The 20705-nt window shown below is 40.7% G+C and overlaps 1 protein-coding gene and 1 long non-coding RNA gene across 2 annotated transcripts; one reads left to right on the top strand and one right to left on the bottom strand.

Moving 5' to 3' along the window:
• Positions 1–1905: 1905 nt before the first annotated feature.
• Positions 1906–20595, top strand: LOC113528738 (solute carrier family 22 member 23). Its single transcript, XM_026917421.3, has 10 exons — positions 1906–3528; positions 5132–5235; positions 10773–10927; positions 12287–12455; positions 13776–13903; positions 14008–14110; positions 16375–16586; positions 17388–17420; positions 17557–17680; positions 18837–20595. The coding sequence occupies exons 1-10, from the start codon at positions 3112–3114 to the stop codon at positions 19198–19200; spliced, it is 1809 nt and encodes a 602-aa protein (XP_026773222.3). The 5' UTR covers positions 1906–3111; the 3' UTR covers positions 19201–20595.
• Positions 9387–12407, bottom strand: LOC128317895 (uncharacterized). The gene is made up of 3 exons (XR_008301316.1): positions 12267–12407; positions 11919–11992; positions 9387–9720 (listed from the first exon to the last, which is right to left on the bottom strand). It is a non-coding gene; the product is annotated as an uncharacterized LOC128317895 (long non-coding RNA).
• Positions 20596–20705: the final 110 nt, after the last annotated feature.

A 20705-nucleotide genomic window follows, 5' to 3' on the forward strand; every position in this document is an offset into this window, starting at 1 on the left:
CCCAAAATATTTTATTGTGCCCACTGTAGCCTCAGATGACTATTCTTAGCTGACAGGAGTGAAACCCAGTGTGTTGTTCCGCTGTTGTAGCCCATCTGCATCATGGTTTGATGTGTTGTGTTGTGTGTTCTGAGATGCTTTTCTGCTCACCATGGTTGTACAGAGTGATTATTTGAGTTATCGTAGCCTTCCTGCCAATCCCAAAACAGTCTGGCCATTCAACTCTTTCATCAACAAGGCATTTCCACCCGCAGAACTGCCTCTTGTTGGATGTTTTTAGCTTTTTGTACCTTTGTGTCAACTAGAGACTGTTGTTAACACGCACACTATGTATGCTAGGTGTGCATGAAAATCCCAGGAGATAAGCAGTTTCTGAAGTACTCAAACCACCCCATCTGGCATCAATCACCATGCCAAATTCTGATGTTTGATTTGAACATTAGCTAAAGTTCTTGACCTGCATCTGCATGATTTATTATTATTTTATTTCATTGCCCTGCTGCCACTTGATTGGCTAATTGTATGAATGTGCAGGTGTATGGTGTTCCTATTAAAGTAAATGTATATATAGCCAGTTTGGTTTGATAGGCTTTATTGTCTGAATATTGTCACTTTGCTTGCACAGATGATGAATGGCATTTGTCCTAAATGTTATGTTTCTCTGGAAACTTTGTGTACTATTCTTCTTTTACTTCATCCATTATACATAGTGTGTGTTAACATGTGAGTGAATTTCTCCCTTTTTCTCAGTCAGATGTCCCTTTGCCTGTGTTTAGGTTTCAGAGCTATTAGATTAGATTAGATTAGATTAGATTAGATTAGATTAGATTAGAGTCAATTTTATTGTCATTGAGCAGAGTACAGGTACAAAGCCAATGAAATGCAGACCAGAATTTCATCATAACTTCAAACCAGCAAATAGCATTAACTATGAAGTGCAAAAGAGACAATGAGGTTAGGAGAGCAGTAAAGTGAAACATGACACGAGCAAATGGCATGGTTTCAACAATCCAAGTGAAGTATAAGACATGAAAAACAAACGGCATGATGTGTGTGAATGAGTCCGGAGACATGCAATAATGTAGTGCAGTGAACAAAAGTGCAAAGTGGTAGTGAATGTGAATCCATTGAAATGAGTGGAATCCAAGACACAACAATACAACTGAATATCCTGTAAGGTGCAACTAGGAGTAGTGCAAGACTGTTCAAACTGTTTAAGGTCTATGTGCCGAAGTATGGGTGTGCATGTGCAGTATGTGCAAACTGTGCAAGGGTGTAAGTTAAAGGCACATTACGTAAGATTAGTCCATTTTTTCCCCCCAAGATTAGCTCTCTAATGGTTAAAGGTGCAATAGCTGATTTTTTTTTTATTTCGTATGTGTACAAATAACCTGGAAGATATCTTCAACATGATTAAAAAAACACAAAAACAAAAAAACAACAGATTAAGTTGTAGTTTTATCAAAAGTGTAAAAGTCGCTGAGAAAACCTGTTTGGAGAATGGACTTCTGGTCCGGAAAGCTTGATTGTGTTTGGATGCGTCTCATATCAGTCATTTTATTGACACTCTACGGGCCACCATATATGTAGATCCTGGGGGCGGAACTTCATGAACATGGGCTGGAATTGTTTAAATGTCGAACCTACCTAACCATTAGAGAATTAATCTTGAAAAAAAGGCTAATCTCACCTAATGTACCTTTAAGTAGGTGGCTTAGACATTTGAATGATTTGTTAAAAAATTCCTTCATTCCAACACACACCCCCTCCAAGTTCAAACCTCCGCCCCCAGGATCTACTGTTGCCTGTAGAGAAGAAAGTCTCCCTATAAAAGAACTGACTGGAGGCCCATCCAAACACCAACAAGCGTTCTGGACCGGAGGTCAGTCTTCCAAACGGGTTAGCTCAGACACATAATACTTTTGTCCTGAAGTCAGGGTTTAACCATTATTATTATTTTTATCATGTTCTACATATTTTCCAGGTTATTTGTACAAAAAATAAATAATAATAATAATAAAAAAAACAGCTACTGCACCTTTAACTGAAACCTGCTATAAGGAGGTGCATATTCACAGACCCCAAACCATACAGGCAGACTGGTGAAGTAGCAGTAAGACATTTGTGGGTCTGGCCTATTCCCTGAAAGATCCCCCTCTACCACTGATGCAGGGGAAATGGGTGCCATATTGCAAATGATTGAAATAACTAGTCTATGTTAATGAATTGAAATACACCTGCTACAGCTTATCACCTTCATCTGATGTGTAAAATGATCTGAGCAGGGAAGGTTGCACGGACATTTTCGGCATCTAACTTCTTTCGGCGCAGCGCCGTGTTTACAATGGGAGCGCGGGGGAGCGGGTGCACAAAGGTTCTTTGTTGCTCCTCGATCCAATCGCAGGCCGCGGGTAGATCGCCATGAGTGTCTCAGCCAATCAGAGGGCGCGGCGAGACTGTGGAGAAAGGCGTTTCATTTGGATGCTGCGAGCGTGCGCGCGCGCTGACCGACTATGTGTGAAGAATTCATCGCCGGCGAAAAATGGTCGCGTAGCCTGGTACCACGCGTGCAACCAAACACCCATCCTGACTGAGTGACCGCCGCGTGAAGCTGCATTTCCCAGCGTGAACACCGAGATCTACTGACGCGCACCGAACACCGAGGCACGATGTAATAATAATAATAATAATACTAATTAAAAAAATCGACAGTTCAGGGATGGGTAGCGGAGCCACGCCTGCCCGAGATCTGCGCATAAACAGGTATGTTACCTGTGGACCTCGGGGACTCCAGGTTTACCAACACATGCTGTGCTTGTGTAAGGGTTCGGCGTCCAGCGTGCCCAGCCGCGCGATGGCATGATCACCTGGAGGATCCACAACGGCGACGGAGGGCAAGTCGATCACCCGAAATGCTCGATTCACGCGGATGACAACACGGCCGTATCTGCCACAATCAGACTATCAAAGCAAACTGGTTTCTAGCTTGCACTGGATTTAGTCTGGGTTTGGGATCTTGTCTGCAGCCGGTTTTAGTGCTTGCGTGTCGGCGTACTGGATCTCAGACAAAGAGCGTCCACAGAGTGGATGTGAGGACGCGGAGAAACCGTTATGGCCTCTCTTCGCTTGCACGGATTGGACCAGCTGCCCGAAAACGGCGGTGTATCGCGAGCACCGGAGCCTCACAGCCCGAAGCTGCTCTCTCAGGTGGACACCGCGGTGCTGCCGTTCCTCGGGGGCTTCGGTCGCTTCCAGAAGCGTCTTGTGGCTCTGACGTGGCTCCCTGCGCTGCTCATCGCTTTCGGTCAGTTCTCGGATTATTTTCTCCTCGCGCAGCCCGAGAGCACGTGCGCCCACCCGAGCGATCCTGCAAGAAACGGGAGCGGCGTGAGCGCGAGCCCCTTGCCGCCGGGTCTGTTCGGTAACGCGACGCGCGCTGAGAGCAGCAGCAGCAGCAGCGCGCGGTGCAAATGCGCCGAACCGAGGTTTGAGCTCCAGCTGGGACTGCAGCAGAACGTGGTCACTAAGGTGGGTAGGGAAAAAAATACCGGCAAAGATGTCCTTGAGAAGCTTTTGCATGTCTGCCTCTTGGTCATGCATCAGTGTTTCTCATGTCCCACATTTTACCTCACCTCATTTAACTAATCTGCCAGTGAACAAGTGGTTACATTGAAGGCGTGCTGCAAATTATTTATTTATTTATTTTTACTGTAGTGTCCTTGTAAATCTGACCTGGTTTCACCAGGATGACGTTTTGCACAGGTCTTTACCAACCAGGGCTGTAGTAGGTACCTCGAATTTGTACTCATCTGAGAAGTAAAGACCAGCTGCCTCAGGCTGGTTAACTCAGCAGGTGCATGCTGGGTCTGATAAGGTGGCCTGGGGTGTTCCGCCAGCCAAGTCTGGAGTAGATAACTCCTCTGTGACAGGCAAACCCAGCAGTATATCTACATGTTATGTTTTTCCAGCAGTTGGTAACAGTCAGTTGGTTAAGATTAGGATGTCTCACACGAGAGGGTTGTTGTCTCACAGAGTCTCACAGACGCAGCATGTTTGGAGAAAAACACACGTGATCGTTGCAGGATAAACGATAAACTCTGTCAGAGATGACTTGTTATTGGTGATTATTTGTATCACCAATACGTGTTTGCTTCTTTAACTGTGTACTGGAGCTATGAGGCTAATGTTGCTCATAAGTAACAAAGTAGAAGCTTAGAAGTTCTTAAGTAACAAGGTGAAAGTAGAAGCTACTAGTTAAAGTAGTCTACTAGTGACTAGCACTACTAGTGCAATAATCAAATTTTGATTAAATAACCTAATCTTGGAAAAAAGATTAAACTTACCTAATGCACCTTTAAGCACTGTGCAAACTGCACAACTTAAATTGATACACATTTGCCTTAAGACACTGTTGTAGTCACTGGAAGATTACTGATTACACGTCTGTTGTACAGTTATGCCAGACTTTGAGGCTTGTTCAGTATGAGTAAAGAGGATTGCAGCATTACGTCAGTAATTGAATACAGGGTGGTGTGATGCAGCTTGACCCAAAACAGAGTTACTGTGATCACCCAAAAGCTGATTATTTTCCAATAACAGCATGTCGAGAAGTGTTTTATTCCTCTTATACCAGAGAATAACATATTAGAACAAGAAAAAATAAACTAATTCCCATTATCACTTACGCTGTAAACCATCATTCCCTCAGTTTTCTCTGTTTTCTCTCTCTCTCGTGAAAAGAAATGCAGCTTATCATGTTACAGTGAAACCTCTAAGCGCTTCATCCTGAAGAATTTCGGAAAACTTAAACGAACAGCTTCACTTCTGACTATCACTGACAGAGTTTTGAAAGTGGAGGCTCCTTTAAAAAATGCTGAATAAGTGTCTCCTCACAGAAAATACAATGTCACAATACAATTACACACATTTTAAAATTCTGTTTATGTGGAACGTCTGAAATAAGTCTCGGTGTAAGTTGTTACTATTGAAATGATAACATATTAGAATGAGCACATTGGTCCTTCTGACCAATCAGAATCAAGCACTGTGGTAAAACTGCATATAAGGCAAGATCTTCTTGGACAGCACAGTGGTATGACTGCTTTGTCATGGATGTGTGATTTCTCCACAGTGGCAGCTGGTGTGTGATGAGGAGTGGAAGGTCCACATCGCCAAGTTCTCATTGCTGGTGGGCTCCATATTTGGTTACCTGCTGATGGGCGCTATGGCGGACTGGTAAGCTACTCAGCGCATTAACTTTCTCAAAGGTTCTCAATCCTTGTAAATTTTTTCCTGCTCTAACTTTTGATTCAACGAATTGGTAGATTGCTATGGATCCTTCATAAGTCCTTCATGTGCTGAGGCACATACAGTGCAGCAGAGTGCAGAAATTACAGTGTATGTCATAAGTCGATTGTTGTTGCTGTGTATTGTACTGTAGCACATCATATTGACTATGAAGATAAAGTGCAACCTTTCTATACGAAGTTCTCCATTTTGTACTGCTGGCTGCTCAGTTGTTTCTTGACCAACTGTTTGTCATTACATTAGTGTTATTTCATGCGAAACAAAAGGTAACAAAGTTTGTTTTTTCTTCAGTTGTGTTTTAAGTTTGGCCCACTGAGTTTGCAGATACTGCTGAAGGAGCAATATGTTGCAGTCCATAGCGTATTCCTTGCATGAGCAGGAGAACCCTGGCTATGATGTTGCCTGCACGCTGCATCGCCAGTACCAAGCAAAACAAATGTGCCACCTGCTGCACTTCATAAAGACAGACTTTTTGAGTTTGCCATGTGGGAAAAGCTTTCCCTATTCACATTCCCACAACAATTTATTTCAAATATTTCTGCAACTTCCACTACTAAAAGCTAATTTCCACCCTTCGACCAAAGAGATAGAGCAAGGATATGCTTTCGATTTGCTTTCTACCCACAGCTGGTCATGACACAATACTTGCAGCTGTTTTTTTAAACCAGATAATGAATAAACTAGTTGCTGGCATGTTTCATGGGCAACACTTTGTGCGTCATTGCCATTAGCTACTTCCTGTATGTCAGAATCTTTGGCTTCAGTGCACTCCTCTTATAAGTACAATCATCCTTCTCATGCTCACACTTTGCCTGTCCTTTCCAAGTCTCTGTTTACACCTGGTATGAACATCTCGATTGACCTGGTCACAAACGGACAGCAGAATCAGATAGCCGTTTACACCTGTTTCACTCATTTATTACGGCAGTCTTCTGCTGCATTTGTTTTCAGGAGGAAATGTCCTGCGAGTCCTATCTCATGTAGACTCTACGGCCAGAAGTTTGTGGACACCTGACCATCACACTCATATGTCATTGTTCAACATCCCATTCCAGATTTATTCCCCTTTTGCTGTTATAATAAGTTCCACTCTTCTGGGAAGGCTTTCCACTAGGTTTTGGAGCGTGGCTGTAGGGATTTGCTCATTCACCCATGAGAGCATTAGTGAAGTCTGGTACTGATGTTGAGTGAGGAGGCCTGGCCTGCCATCTGCATTGCAACTCATCCCAGAAGTGTTCAGTGGGGTTGAGGTTAGGACTCTCAAGTTCTTCCACTCCAACCTTGGCAAACCATGTCTTCATTGAGCTTGCTTTACACACAGGTGCATTGTCATGCTGGATCAGGTTTGGACCCTTTAGTTCCATTGGAGGGGAAACTGTAATGCTACAGCATACAAGACATTCTATACAATTGTGCACTTCCAACTTTGTGGCAACAGTTTGGGGAAAGCTCATATATGGGTGTGATTTTCAGGTGTCCACAAACTTTTGGCCATAAACGTAGTGTACCTGTATACTTTGTTTAAAATATTTCGATTGAATGGTCTGCTAACGAAACTTATCAATGAATGTGAGATGAGATGATGAAAGAAACTATGAAAAGAAAAAAAAAGAAAAAAAAACAACTGCTTTTGTCTCTGCTGTTATAACATTGGCACTGATGGAGAACTCAGTGAGTTCTCGCAATGATTATGTATCTTCAGGCTAGGGCAGTGACCCAGTAGGCGGTCCTTCGTTGCTGTCCACGATGTATCGAGACACTTTTGACTGGTGGTTTGACTGATTGTCTCGGAGACGCATCGTGAGCCATGCTGGACTCCTTTCACACCTCCGCTTTCAACCAGATCACCCAGGATGTTAATGATGTTAATGCCAGGTGTGAACAGGGACTCCCAGAAAAGGTCATTTTTCAGTTCCACTCATGTAAGGAAATATTAACTGCTATGTACTGTAAGTTGTAGGTTGTACTGTAGGACTGTAGGTCATCTCTAAGACCTTTTTAGAGAAGACTTAATGTCTAATGAACCAAAACCAAACAAATTAGGAGAAGTGTACATTGCAAAAGTTCTGAAGGGGTTCCTGTATCAGGAGAACATGTTCAGAAGAATAAACACACAGCCACTTCTTGATTGGTGGCTGAATATTTTTGACATGCTAAAAATGTATTTGAAGCCAGTAAGCCACTCGGATTGGACCGTAATTACATTTGACCTTCCCTTACACCTAGACCTTACAACTAGGTGCTCAGTTGTGTCCATTCACATGAAAGCATGTGTAAGAATAACGACTGCAGCCCATTGGCTTCGCGATCTCCCCCTTTACTCCTGGCTAGTTCATAGCTGCTATTAGCAATGGAAGAAATGTAACAACTTTTCTGAAAGATGAATTATAAAATAACATCTTTGGACGTATAGAGCCAGAAGGAGAATATAGGCTAATGTAAGCAAAAACTAGAACTATCGTAAATACATTTTGAGCAGGGAGAGACAAAGATATCTCGGCTTAAAAAATGGATCTCTTTATAAAAATAACAATTGAAATGTTACTCTGGTTGTTAAGGCCCCTCTCCTGTCTAAAGTCCTGCCTGGTGTGAATATAACAGACATATCACAGTGATAGATTTGTAAATGTTTAAAGTGATTAGTAAAGAACGGTTCCAGAATGTGACTTTCTACACATGCTCTCAGCTACACGGAGTAAAAATCTGCGTCCAGTTGGTACAAGGGTTAATAAATTTAGTCGACCAACATACGACCAGGAGTAAGCTCTGTTGGTGCAACTGACTGTTAGAGATCCACTGCCAAATGCAGTTCTTTCTATTGATTTCTTTGCTCCCAACACACCCTGCCTAAGGGCTTAATTAGTTCCTGTGTGGTAGAAAATGTTGTTGAGAAACCTTACAATAGAGGTGCTACAATGCTAGACATTAAAAGTGCATTTTATATTTCGTTTTGGATTCTTCTACATTCAGAAATAAGGAAAGTGTTATGCTAGTTAACAGATGGTGGCCTAGACCAGGCTCACAGCCTTCAACTGCTCACCTATATGCATGTAAAGCTCAAATTAATTACATCTTAGAGACTATTACAGAAAAGTCAGGAAAGAAGTTCTTTTTTTGGGCTGTTTGTGGGAAAAAGCCTGCTTTATATAATAGCTATTTGAGATAATAATGAGGTTTATTAGAGTAAAAAGAGCATAGACTCATAGTGTCTTTACACTGGTTAGTGTGCTAGTGCTGAAAAGCAATTTCTTTTTGTTCGCATGTTTATCTTACGTCAGCAGTGACTCATGATGGTTCTGTGCCGATTACATTTGATCAGGAGTCTGAACTATTTCAAGCTCCACCCATAAGTATTGAGAGTTGCTGCACTTCCCACTGTGATTCTGCCATGCTAGTGTTTGAGCAATAAAGAGAGATGTTCTACAATAAAAAGAACTACTGTTGCACTTTTTATTTGTCTGATGGAAAGCAGAAAGGCCGAGGAAATGAAAAGATTACTCCTTTACTCATTTGCGCACCATGCCGTCTGTGAAACAGGTTGACACGGTGGCTGGCAATGAACTTTGCAATTCTCTGTACTAGTGATGGAAAAAAAATTCGGATCCGCTGTTTGGAAAGACCAGATAATGTGATCTAAACACAGATATGAAAGGAAGGTGCACTATTTTATGATTGTTTGTTTCTTTTTTGCCTCTTGGACAGGAGGTTTTTAGTTTTAGGTGCGGCGAGAGTGAGCAGTCAGATATGACATTAACATCATGATATGAGTGTCTAGAGCTTCATGTTGCTTTACTGTTCTCATTCATTCATTGTTAGTAACAGGGTAGCAGGGGTTTAAATGACACTACTAGTTTGTTTGATTTTTGGGGAATATAACCAAATAAATACCAACAAAATATTGCCAGCAGGTCTGAACAATAACTGGGTGAGCGGAATTTAAAAAAAAAAAACAGTCCTGTGCACTGAGACCAATTTTGAACTGGAGTGATGTAGCTGCGGTTGAGGAACTGGCATTTCTACCTACCTAGAGTTTTTTTTTTTTTTTTTTTTTTTTTTTTTTTTTTTTTAATTTTTCCAGAATGAATATTGGTAGAGTTCATGTTTATTAATAATCATAATAATGGATTAGGCCACAGGGGGGCATGGTGGCTTAGTGTTAGTACGCTTGCCTCGCACCTCCAGGGTTGGGGGCTTGATTCCCACCTCCACCCTGTGTGTGTGTGGAGTTTGCATATTTTCACTGTGCTTCAAGTGTTTCCTCCGCCAGGCCAAAGATGTGTTGTAGGCTGATTGGCATCTCTATGTTGTCCGTAGTGTGTGAATGCGAGTGTGTGTGAATGTGCCCTCCGAAGAGTTGGCATCCCGTCCAGGGTGTCTCTGGGATAGGCTCCAGGTTCCCCCCGACCCCTGACCCTGTGTAGGATAAGCAGTACAGAAAATGGATGGATGGTTAGGCCACAGCCACTCTGCATTTAAATCCAAATACAGATACGCATATGGATGTTTGAAGCAATAAACAGATACAGATATCGGCCTTGTGTTACACTCCTAATCTGTACTGTTGATCTGCAAACTTGATCATTTTCTCGTAAATGAACAGACACAACTTCTCAGATCTGAATAACTGTCTTAAAACTCCTTGCACGTCTTAAATGTTCAAAACAGTGGACCAACTTAAACTCAATTAGCATGAATTTAAAATGAAAACTGAATGCAAAAAGCCCCCTGAACAAAAGCAGGGCATTTGAAAATACACATCTTATATCAGGCATGTACAGTATACAGCCAGATGTTTGTGGACACCTGACCATCACACCCATATGTGTTGTTGAGCATCTCGTTCCAGATTTAGTCCCTCTTTTGCTGTTAAAATAACCTTCAAATAACCACCAGTTTTCTGGAAAGGCTTTTGGAGTGTGTTCTTCCACTCCAACCTTGGCAAACCATGTCTTCATGGACCTCACTGCCCACACAGGTTTCGTGAGTGTGATGGTCAGGTGTCCACAAACATATGGCCATATAGTGTATCATCTAGCTACAGAACATGTCAGTTTTAATGTGTTCATTTGATTAATAGTTGGTGGTCCATTGAATTTAGTATAACTTGGCAGCAGAAGATTGTAGAGAACTGGCTCAGTCACAAAGAAGACACCAGTATTGTGTATCAGCAAGTATTTAAGAGATTTTGTAAATCAGAATGGGATTGTTGCCTAATACACATGCAAATATCCTCCGTTTAACCCTCAAAATAAAGCTGACCTTTTGCACTTTAACTCCATAGTCTTTAGTGCAAGACAGTCTCAAAGCAATGAAGATTCCTCTGTTCAGATATGTAAGGACTGCACTGTAGGCTGATGCATGTATTGTGAACGTTTGAAAGTAGCAGGTAAATATGTACAGATTTGACTTAAGTGTTAGTTACACAACTATTTGTCTTTCTCTTTACCTATCTCTTTCCCTCTCAGGATAGGTCGTATTCCGGTGCTGCTTGTATCGGTGTTGTCTGTGCTCGTGTTTGGCTTGTGTGTGGCCTTCTCTGTGGACATGGCCATGTTTAGTACTCTGCGCTTCTTTCAGGGCTTTTGCCTCGCTGCGATCAGACTCTCCCTCTATGTGCTGAGTAAGTTTCTCTTTCTCACTTTTCTTCCTTCACACCCAGACTAAGGCTTATGATCTGCTTCAAACACCTTCTCATACTGCCGGGGTTGTGCTCTGCTGCAAACATCTTCTCCTTATTGTTCTGAAATACTGTATATGGTCAATTCTACATTTACTAATTTCACAATTTCACTGCTATTGGCTCTGTATTACAGCTGGGCCTTTATTTTTATTTTAGTTTATTTTATATCAATATTTCATTGTAATGTCTCAGTGACAGTTAGGTTAAAATTCATTTATTTCATTTACATACTTGCTTTTTTATTCCAAGTTTTTTTTTTTTAATATATCAGGAATTTTAAATACAATCAGTGTATTTAAGCCATCTGCATTTCTTTTTTAATTTAACAGCAGCAGGCAGTTTATTCGATTAGACAAGACTCTTGTTTATTTAAATTGAAAGTTGGATATTGTACTGACCATTAACTAATAAAACCACCGACATCATCAGAATTTCAGAAATAGAATCAATAAAAACATAAACAGTAAAAAATCTTAATGGCCCGAGGGATTGTCTGTATTCATTATTTATAAAAGGTAACGTAATCAAACTGCATTTAAACATCTGCCTCTTGTCTAGGATTAATTGCCTGTTTAGCTGCTTATACATTTTGATAACATGAAAAAGTTCATTAGCATTGCAGCCCTCCATTATAGAAAGAGAACTGATGACTGAATATCTTGTTGTAATAAGTATTCAAATCTGCATGGGAGAAGGCCACACTGACATGTCTTTGTTTAATATCTGCTCATAACAGGATCTTCTCATAATAAGTGAATTAATTAAGGAATTAATTTAGCAACATTTGATGAGTTATAAACACACAAACACTTGTGGTTACAGACACACTTTGAATACTACGGTACCGCTGAACATGTAATATTGTTGCCCCCTTCGGCTCTCTGCATTCAAGGAGCTTGACGCAGGTATACACAGAAAAGGGGGTTATTACCATAAATAGGTTGAGACTGCTCTCTGTGGAGTAGATCACTTACAGCCTGGGGACACAATGACTACCAGAGGACGCTTCAGCAACAAAGAAAATAATCTTCAGCACAGGCTTATTGTAAAACACAAACATTTAAACAGGTCAAATATTAAATATGAGAAATCCACGAAAACTAAAAATCTGTATAAAAAAAGTCCATTTAAATTGAATTTCAAACAAAAACTAGACTGCATTAAAAACTGCTAAGTAACACAATCCTGAGTAGACTGTGTTCACTCAGCTAAAAATTAAGTATATAAATCAAATATAATAGCTTTAAACGTAAAGTGGGATATTTTTGTTTGCAGTAACCTTGCCGTGCTCTCTCTTAGGGATTGAGCTGTGTTTGCCCGGTTGGCGCTTCTCCATGACGATGGTTGCCAGTCTGGTGGTGGTGGGCGGGCAGCTGCTGATGCCGGGTCTGGCAGCTCTGTGCCGTGATTGGCAGATTCTTCAGGTCCTCATCATTGTCCCATTCGTCCTAATGCTTCCTTACATTTGGTAAGCTCATCCCTACTACATGGCTGAATGATACATGTTTGCATATTATCATCCCGTGTGGGTGTTTGGAATGAGTTTTCAGCTGCACTGACTTGCATAAACCCATCTGGACTTTAGTATTAACCATATTTACATGTTGGTTAATAATATATTAATAATCTGAACTGAGATTCAGAATGAACAACCTGTGTATACCTAAATTATAATAGAGCAAACAGATTCTACTGAATGAGGTGGATACAGGACACAAATTCTTGCTTCTATTTAAGAAATAACCTTTACAGTATGTTTTGCTGAGACTAGTATTTAATGAATCAGTGAGTAGGCCAGACACCCAGGACAAGCAGCTTTTGTGTCTCAGCTATTAGTTATTTTAATTCACAGTTGCCTGAAGGACTGAAAGGTTTAAGAGCAAGAAAAACGAAAATAAACCCTATTTCTTATTGACTTACAGGGGGGGATGATCTGGGTGATGGTAGAACTAGTTTTGCTATTAAATAGTGTGCACTAGGTTTGTGCGATCTAGATTTTGCCCTACAATACACAGTGTATTCATCCAGAACTGACTAAAACAGACAGGAAAATGAGCTCCTACGTGAAAAGTGAAATGCTTGGCAGGTCTAGAAGTACAGTATCATCGGACTAAACATCACTGGATATCATGGCAGTGTAATATCATATTGGGGATAAAATTGTTATATTGCACAAGCCTAGCATGCACTGATGACAAATCATCTTTTTAGACTCAGGAACAAAGAGGTTACGCTGAAACACTGAAGAAACCGCGCAAAACAAAGTGCAGCACAAAGCCGTCGTACAACTTTCCTGCTATAAGTAACAGTCACGTCGTGGTTAACGACCTCTAGAATGAACAAAGGCTTTATCCAGACCATCACTTACAGTTAATGTGAGGACAGAACACTAAATCTTATGACTCAAACATGTTGGCTTTATTGTGGAGAACACAAACATTATATGCTACATTAGAAACTTTATTCTAGCATAATGATCATAGAATTGTTCATTTCCCTTAGCCTTAGCCTAGTAATATTAGAATGTAAAAAGCCATTAGGAGCAGGTGAAATTTATGCAGTAGTATAAGTGGGGCTTGATAAAATTTACACTGATAGAAATTAAGGAGGAGTTGGGACCGGGTTTGAAGGGTTTGAGGAAATGTGGGTGCGTAAACATTTCAGCAGTCTGCATCTTGCTGGAAGCAATTGTTGAAATATGCTCCTGCCAAGATAGTAACAGACTTCATTTGGACAATAAACCATGGATCATGAGAAATGAGATTTTTCTGACCATCCTTCTTTATAGGGTTTTTCCCGAGTCTCTGCGTTGGCTGTTGGCCACGCAGCACTATAACAGAGCAAAGAGGCAAATGTACTCTATCGCCCGAAGTAACAAGGTGGACACTGCAACTGACCCTAATGGAATTCTCTCAGGTGAGGACAGATATCATACAGACGAGAAGAGATCTCTGGGAAAGTGAACATTTTACCCTGTAAGGATGATTATAAAAGTCACCCTGAATTATGCTTGTGTCCAGAGCTGGAGCGTGAGCTGCAGCAGAAGCCCAGAACCTCCTGTATCACACAGCTGAGAAGCACACGAAACCTGTGGAAGAGCACTGTAGTGCTCTGCGTCAACTCGTGAGTATATCTGCGTGTGTGTGTGTGTGTGTGTGTGTGTGTGTGTGTGTTTGATAAGACGATAAACGGAAGTGTCTGGGATGGTCAGAGCCAGGGGGCCTCCTACAAAAATGTTGGCCTAGGACCTGATGTTATCTTCTGAAGGGGGAAAAAAGTGTGTTTTTCATCATGGCTGTGTCCTGAATCCATCCTGCCAAATGACTAAATAGTACGCCAATAGTACCAAACCAAACATCTGCGAACCTTCATGCTGCTCAACAGTTAGCTAAAAATGTACATCGCCAAAATTTAAAACCAGATAGAATTCACACTCATAGCAGCAAACATATGACATACATTTCCAACAATCGTAACCGAGTCTATTTATAAATAACATTGCAGGACTCATCGGTTACTTGTAAACAAGCCATCCTTCGAGTTTAGGTTTCTGTCTCTCCTTTTTTAGTTATTTCCTTTTTTCATTTCCTTTTGTTCTTGAAAACTTTGTCTTGAAAATTCAACGCAAGTCAGCCACAATGTCAGCTGTCCTCTAGCTGAAATTACTGCAGCATTTCTCAGTAGATTGCTATCAGTCACAGAGCAGTTAGCTAGCATTACATACTCAGGGCCTATAAATGCTTAAAATGTATTGGTTAATGTTGGTTAATATTACATCACCCAAGGCCAGCGAGCAGGCCCAGGAGGTGTGGCGATCACATCATATTGAATTTTGATCAGTTAATTTAGTAGTTTGTCTGTATTTATGCCACGTTGACTTTCTATGGGCAGGGGAGGGCTCGCAGTCCCTGGGGAGGAGATGATGGCTAAAAGAAGCACAGGCTGCACTTTCAGCTCCAGATGTTACTCTTATAATTATAATAATACACGAGACTGAAGCAGAACGATGAGAAATAAACAAATAATATATAATAAATATAATATTCAATTGTGTTGAATTATATCAAAAAAGTGCTGAGAGATTTATTAACATCTAGAGAAGAAAAGGGAAAAGATAAAGTTTTGGTGTTATCAGTGATATGGTTATTTGTTTGTACACATTTTTTTTTTTTTGGTAGTTATTGCTATGAGTTAGCTTAAATCTGTAGCACCCCTCCTGGAGAACGCATCAAAACCCAGGATAAGTTTCTTATTGTTTATTTCGCCTTGGACACGTATTTAAAGCTTTGCAGCTTGCTCAGCGCCTCTTTTGCACTGCGTTACTTTTGAACCAGCTCCTCATTGCTGACTGTACAGAACACACACATACGGTTTAGACAAGAAGATTCAGGTGAACGAGGAAAAAGATGAGTGCAATGGAGGAAATTTGAATCTAGTGACAGGATTTAAAAGTATTTGGTGCAAGTGCAGTGGGCGGCACTACAGGTGCTGAAACTGCCGCTGTGGACAAATTTCCAGACAAAATGAAGAAGCAGAAGCTTCTTGGTTTTTAGTTTTCAGTTGATTTTGCCATATGGTCTGGATTGTTTCTTTTTGTAATTTGTAAATTAGAGGTGGCCTACAGTTTTTTTTTTTTTTTTTTTTTGACTTTTTTTTTTTTTTTTGACTTTTTTTTTGACTTTTTTTTTTTTACTTTTTTTTCGTGCTCAACTGTTTGTACACATTTGTATTTTTTTAATCAGGTTTATACCACAGTGAGGTTGAATTCTCAAATCTGAAGGCGTGCAGTGATTCTCTTTATAACAGCGCGGCTCAGCCACTAGTTCTGCCTTATATGTGTTTATATTAATGCACTCGTTCTGATATGTTACTGTTTCTATGGTAACAGTTCATTCACAGTGACTTGTATCTTGAATACCCCACATAATCTAAAGCTAATAATAAACAGATTTGATTTAACAAGGAAAAGCATATAAAAATTTTATTAGGTGACATATTTATTATTTAAGGAGTCTCAAGCTTCAGCTCTTTGTAACAGTAAGTTTCTCGACACGGGAATCTTCAGGAGAGAGGAATTTGCACTTTTGTCGTGTGATATTCCTTACTCGTACAATAAAATGTTTAAATAATCAATGAGCAACTGTTTGATAAAATCCAGAAAATATCCAATTACCTGTATTTAATCAAATACTTGATGTGCAGGAGGGATTTATGGCAAATGTATGTGGAAAATAGAGTACTTTCATTTAATCAGGGTCCTGAAAAAGATCATGTAGATAGTGCTGAGGCAAAATTGTCATTGGTTTGGGGAGGGCCCTAATTCATGATGTATATTAAAGATTATTAAATCATCTCTCTCTCTCTCTCTCTCTCTCTCTCTCTCTCAGGCTGACTGGCTATGGTATCCACCACTGTTTTGCACGCAGTGTTTTGGAGGGCAGCACCTCTCACCTGCACTATTTTGCTCTGGCAGGCATCGCCATGGCCTCGTGTTTGGTGCTTTGTCCAGTGGTGGCAGCATTCGGCAGACGAGGCGGCCTCCTCACCTTCATGATTATCACAGCGCTGGCCTCCTTACTGCAGCTCGGCCTGCTCAGCTGTGAGTGTACATACACGCGCTAGTGCATACATACGGTATGTAGATACTGTATGCAAGAAGTTTTGGATTAGCGGCAATCAAAATGATTCACTGATTATTCATCCAAAAGGCAAATAGTTATCTTTTCCTTCTCTACCTCCTTCTGTTATTATTCATAATAACAGAAGATTTCAAAATTGGGTTTCACAGTAACTACTAGGCAAAGTGGCAGCTCCTGCCCCATCCAAATTATAGGGGGAGGGGGGATCTTTTGGTCTATTCATGATCGAAAAATGGGTGAGAACAATTTCCTTCCTGAAAGTCATGGATTGCAAATTGAATTGCAAAATCAGCTATAAAGAGTCTTAGATATCCTACACAACTTCACCTTCATGTAAAGGCCTATTGGTCAATTAAATAAAGAAAATTTTTTTGAGCTGTCACTGTGGATTTATGGACAAAAACTGGAATATGTGAAGTCCTACAGGTGTGTCTTAGTTGTATAGTTGTTGTTACAAGTGTGGTGCTGCAAATACAGTTGTTATTATTTTAGAGACCTAATTTTGTCGTTATAATTAGCCTTGTTAATGAATGGCTAAAAGACTATAATGCTGGTGAAATGGCACTAACATGCAGCTTGCAGAACTTCGGCTTCAGCTATCGGTTTATTTAATATTTAGGGCAGAATTTGTTTTGTAAGTCTTGCTTGGTTAGATTCATATTCCTGAGCTTGTCGGTGCTCCATACAGGACTTGCTTTTCTCTCTCATGATTGACAAGATTCTTGTGTTTTTAAATGCTTGTATCTCTTTTTTTATAACAGTAATCGGAAAGTACAGTCTTCGGCACAATGCAGGTAAGACCAATTATTATCACACACACACACACACACACACACACACACACACACACACACACACACACACACACACACACAGGCTTCCTCAATTAATCCATGCACAGATATTTCAAGATGTCCTGTTTAATATCAGTTCTCAGGGACACGCTAAATCAGCGGTTCTCTGTGGCGTTTTCCATCATTGGAATGTTCTCGTCTCACGCCGTCAGCACTCTAAGTATCTTCTACTGCACAGAGATCACGCCTACTGTCATCAGGTGAAATCTCTATCTGGATCTCTCTCTCTCTATCTCTCTCTCTCTAGCCATCTCCTGCTCTCTCTACCTCTGCATCCTTTCATCTTTGCCCATGTTTCTCTCATTCTGTATATTCTCTTTATTGCCGTGTTTGTATCTTCTTGCAGGCTTACAGACACATGCAAGGAATTCTTCTTAAACCATAGAAATTTGCCAACAATTACATCTTTTTTTTTATCTGTTTATAGTTACATTTAATGTGAAGTCCTGACGACTGTTACAAAACACTGAAACTGGAGACTCCTTCCTTTTCTTATTACAGAATCCTTCACCATATTAATGTTATTTTAATCTGTTTATTATTAGGCTTAGTTTATGTGGAGGTCCGTCATACAAGTCCCTGTGAATTAAGTGAATTAACGGTTACTATAGAAACGATAAGTATTAGAATGTGCATGTTAATATAAAACTGTGATTTCCCTTGGAGCCGGAGCTGCTGTTACAGAAAATTAATCAATACCTTCTAAGCTAGGCAGATTTGAGAATTCAAGCCGACCAAATGCATCCTTTTGAACTGCTGCACATGCTGCATCACAGGGCTGCGGAACACACTCGGAGGAAAGTGCTATCTGCCCTCTTCCACATACATGAGCTCACAGATGCCCACGATTGTCTAGTTTTGCTGGGTGAGAGAGTGTGAGATCGTGGCCAATTTCGATCCCTTGGCGCCACGCATTGTCAGGATTTAAACTTGCGCTCTCCGACGATAGAGCAAACACTAGCTTGTATATTTTTGTAGTATAGAGGTACTTTTTTTCATTTAAAAAAACAAAACATTTGCCCTTGAATAATTTAAATCTTAAGCTGCTCAAGTTGCTGTCATGGTGAAACATTAAGGTCACCAGTTCTAGTGAGTTATTCTGCAACTGAATGATGCTGGTGGCCAAAATCAAGTTCTTTTTGTGGTGGAAAAGCATGTAACCCCGGCACTTTGTCTGTGTCAGGGTGAGAGAGATAGAGAGAAATAAAGCTACATGTACAAATGTATAGGAAATTTTTGGAAAATCATTGTTCTGTCTCTCGACATGTTGCTTGTATGCAATGTGAATAAGCTCCTGCCCTAATTATAACCTTGCTCTTGCGTGTGTGTGTGTGTGTGTGTGTGTGTGTGTGTTAGGGGTGGAGGTGTAGGTTTGGTCCTGGCTAGCGCAGGGTTCGGCATGCTAACTGCTCCACTTATGGAACTTCACAACCAGAAAGGCTTCTTCCTTCACCATGTCATCCTCACATGCTGCACTCTCCTCTGCATCATTTGCATTCCATTGCTGCCTGAGACCACTGGCCAACCGCTGCCTGAAACTCTGGCTGAAGGGGAGGGGCTTTTGCGCAGGCCCCTCCTCCCTGGAGAGCAGCACCACCTTCTGGCCAGGCAAGAGGTCAGGGAGTACTCTCGTGTTCAGGACACGCCTCTTCATCAGGTTGTCAATCCCAGCAACACCACAGCACCTAGTAACAGCACAGCGAACGGAGTGAGGACTTGACTGTGTGCATGCGCTGCGTGAATCGAAGCCAGCCCAGGCCATATGAAGAACAGCGGCAACGATCTGATTGGCCCGCAAGCACAAAGATGCATCATGAGGTTACAAGCACTAAGATTTCCTAGAGCATTTTAACCGGTGAATGATGTCAAACTACTGACTACTCGTAATGTGTGTCAAACCTCTTAATCCAGGAGGGATGGATGTGGTAGAGTGTTGTGAAAATGAATGTTGTCGTAACTTCACTCAAGCAATGAATGGAAGTCTATTTTTCAAATGACCACTAAGTTCAGGCTGATGTTGGCAAACTGTCAAATTGCCTCACAGTTTTTAGCTTTTCTATAGTTTTGTACTGTCCAGAAACAATCATGTTAATCACTCTTAAGTTGTTATGCATGTGTGTAGTCTCATGCATGCGTGTGTGTATGTGGAAAAAGAAGGAAGGCAGAACAGAGGAAGCGAGACCTGATTATGGATTATGATGTTTGGGGGGAAAAAAAAGCAGGCTGAATCCGTAGCTTAGTTGGCTGAAAACATCATAGTGTTAAGATCGTGTTTAATTTCACAGAGATGGTTTAAAGTGCGTTCAACAACGATCTTAGTATCTAGGTGTTTCAGGGGAAACTGGCGCAGGTCTGTAGAACATGCAGATGTGTCTGTGTGTGTGTGTGTGAATATTCTGTAGTTTTACACTAGAACAGTTGCTGTTTCCATTTGGAAATTAAAGAGGCAGGGCAGAGCACAGATAAACGAAGGGCTGCTGACTTGGCTGCTCAGTATTTCCTGTAAATGTTTCAGGCAGTATGTTATCTGTGGCTCAACTTTTTTTTTTTTTTTTCCTGAACTACTGAATATGAGATTCTAAAATGTTTTCCCTGTTACTGAGATAGTTTGTTGATGGCACAAAATATGCAAAAAAAAAAAAAAAAAGAAATCTCATTTTTCTGACTGTTTTGTGCTCAATATGGACTGTAAGTTTTTCCAGAATGGATGTACTGTATAACTGGCCTTAAATTGTGACTGATAATCTGAGAAAAAGCTCTAAATTTGATCGATATCTGAGATATTTTAACAGAGAAAAGCACCGACTGGACGCAATTTCAACAACTAATTGTGTGCTCAGTGTGACAAATCCTAATTATGTAAAGAAATTTCTGGGTTCAGGACGTAACTCGATCCTTAATTTTTAATTCGCTGGCCTGAAAAAAAAAAGTTCACTGGTATTTAAATGGTCATTTGACTCAATGACTGAAATGTACTTATTTTATACCACTTGTTCAATAGTGTTTCTCATCAGTAATATGCAGGTATATGCAGTGCAATTCATGGAAATGTATCCTTTCCACTGTTCATTTTTATAAGACATGCCATTTGTGAATAAATACATTTGAATAACAATTTTTTTTGTCAGTAAATCAAGATTTTCTAAGTGACAATGCAAAGCGTATGCATTGTAAGAATGCATTGGGTTTTTCTGGCGTCCAGATTTCTTTGTCAGTGCAGTATAG

This window comes from Pangasianodon hypophthalmus, chromosome 30, assembly GCF_027358585.1.
Source record: "Pangasianodon hypophthalmus isolate fPanHyp1 chromosome 30, fPanHyp1.pri, whole genome shotgun sequence".
Lineage (NCBI taxonomy): Eukaryota > Metazoa > Chordata > Actinopteri > Siluriformes > Pangasiidae > Pangasianodon > Pangasianodon hypophthalmus.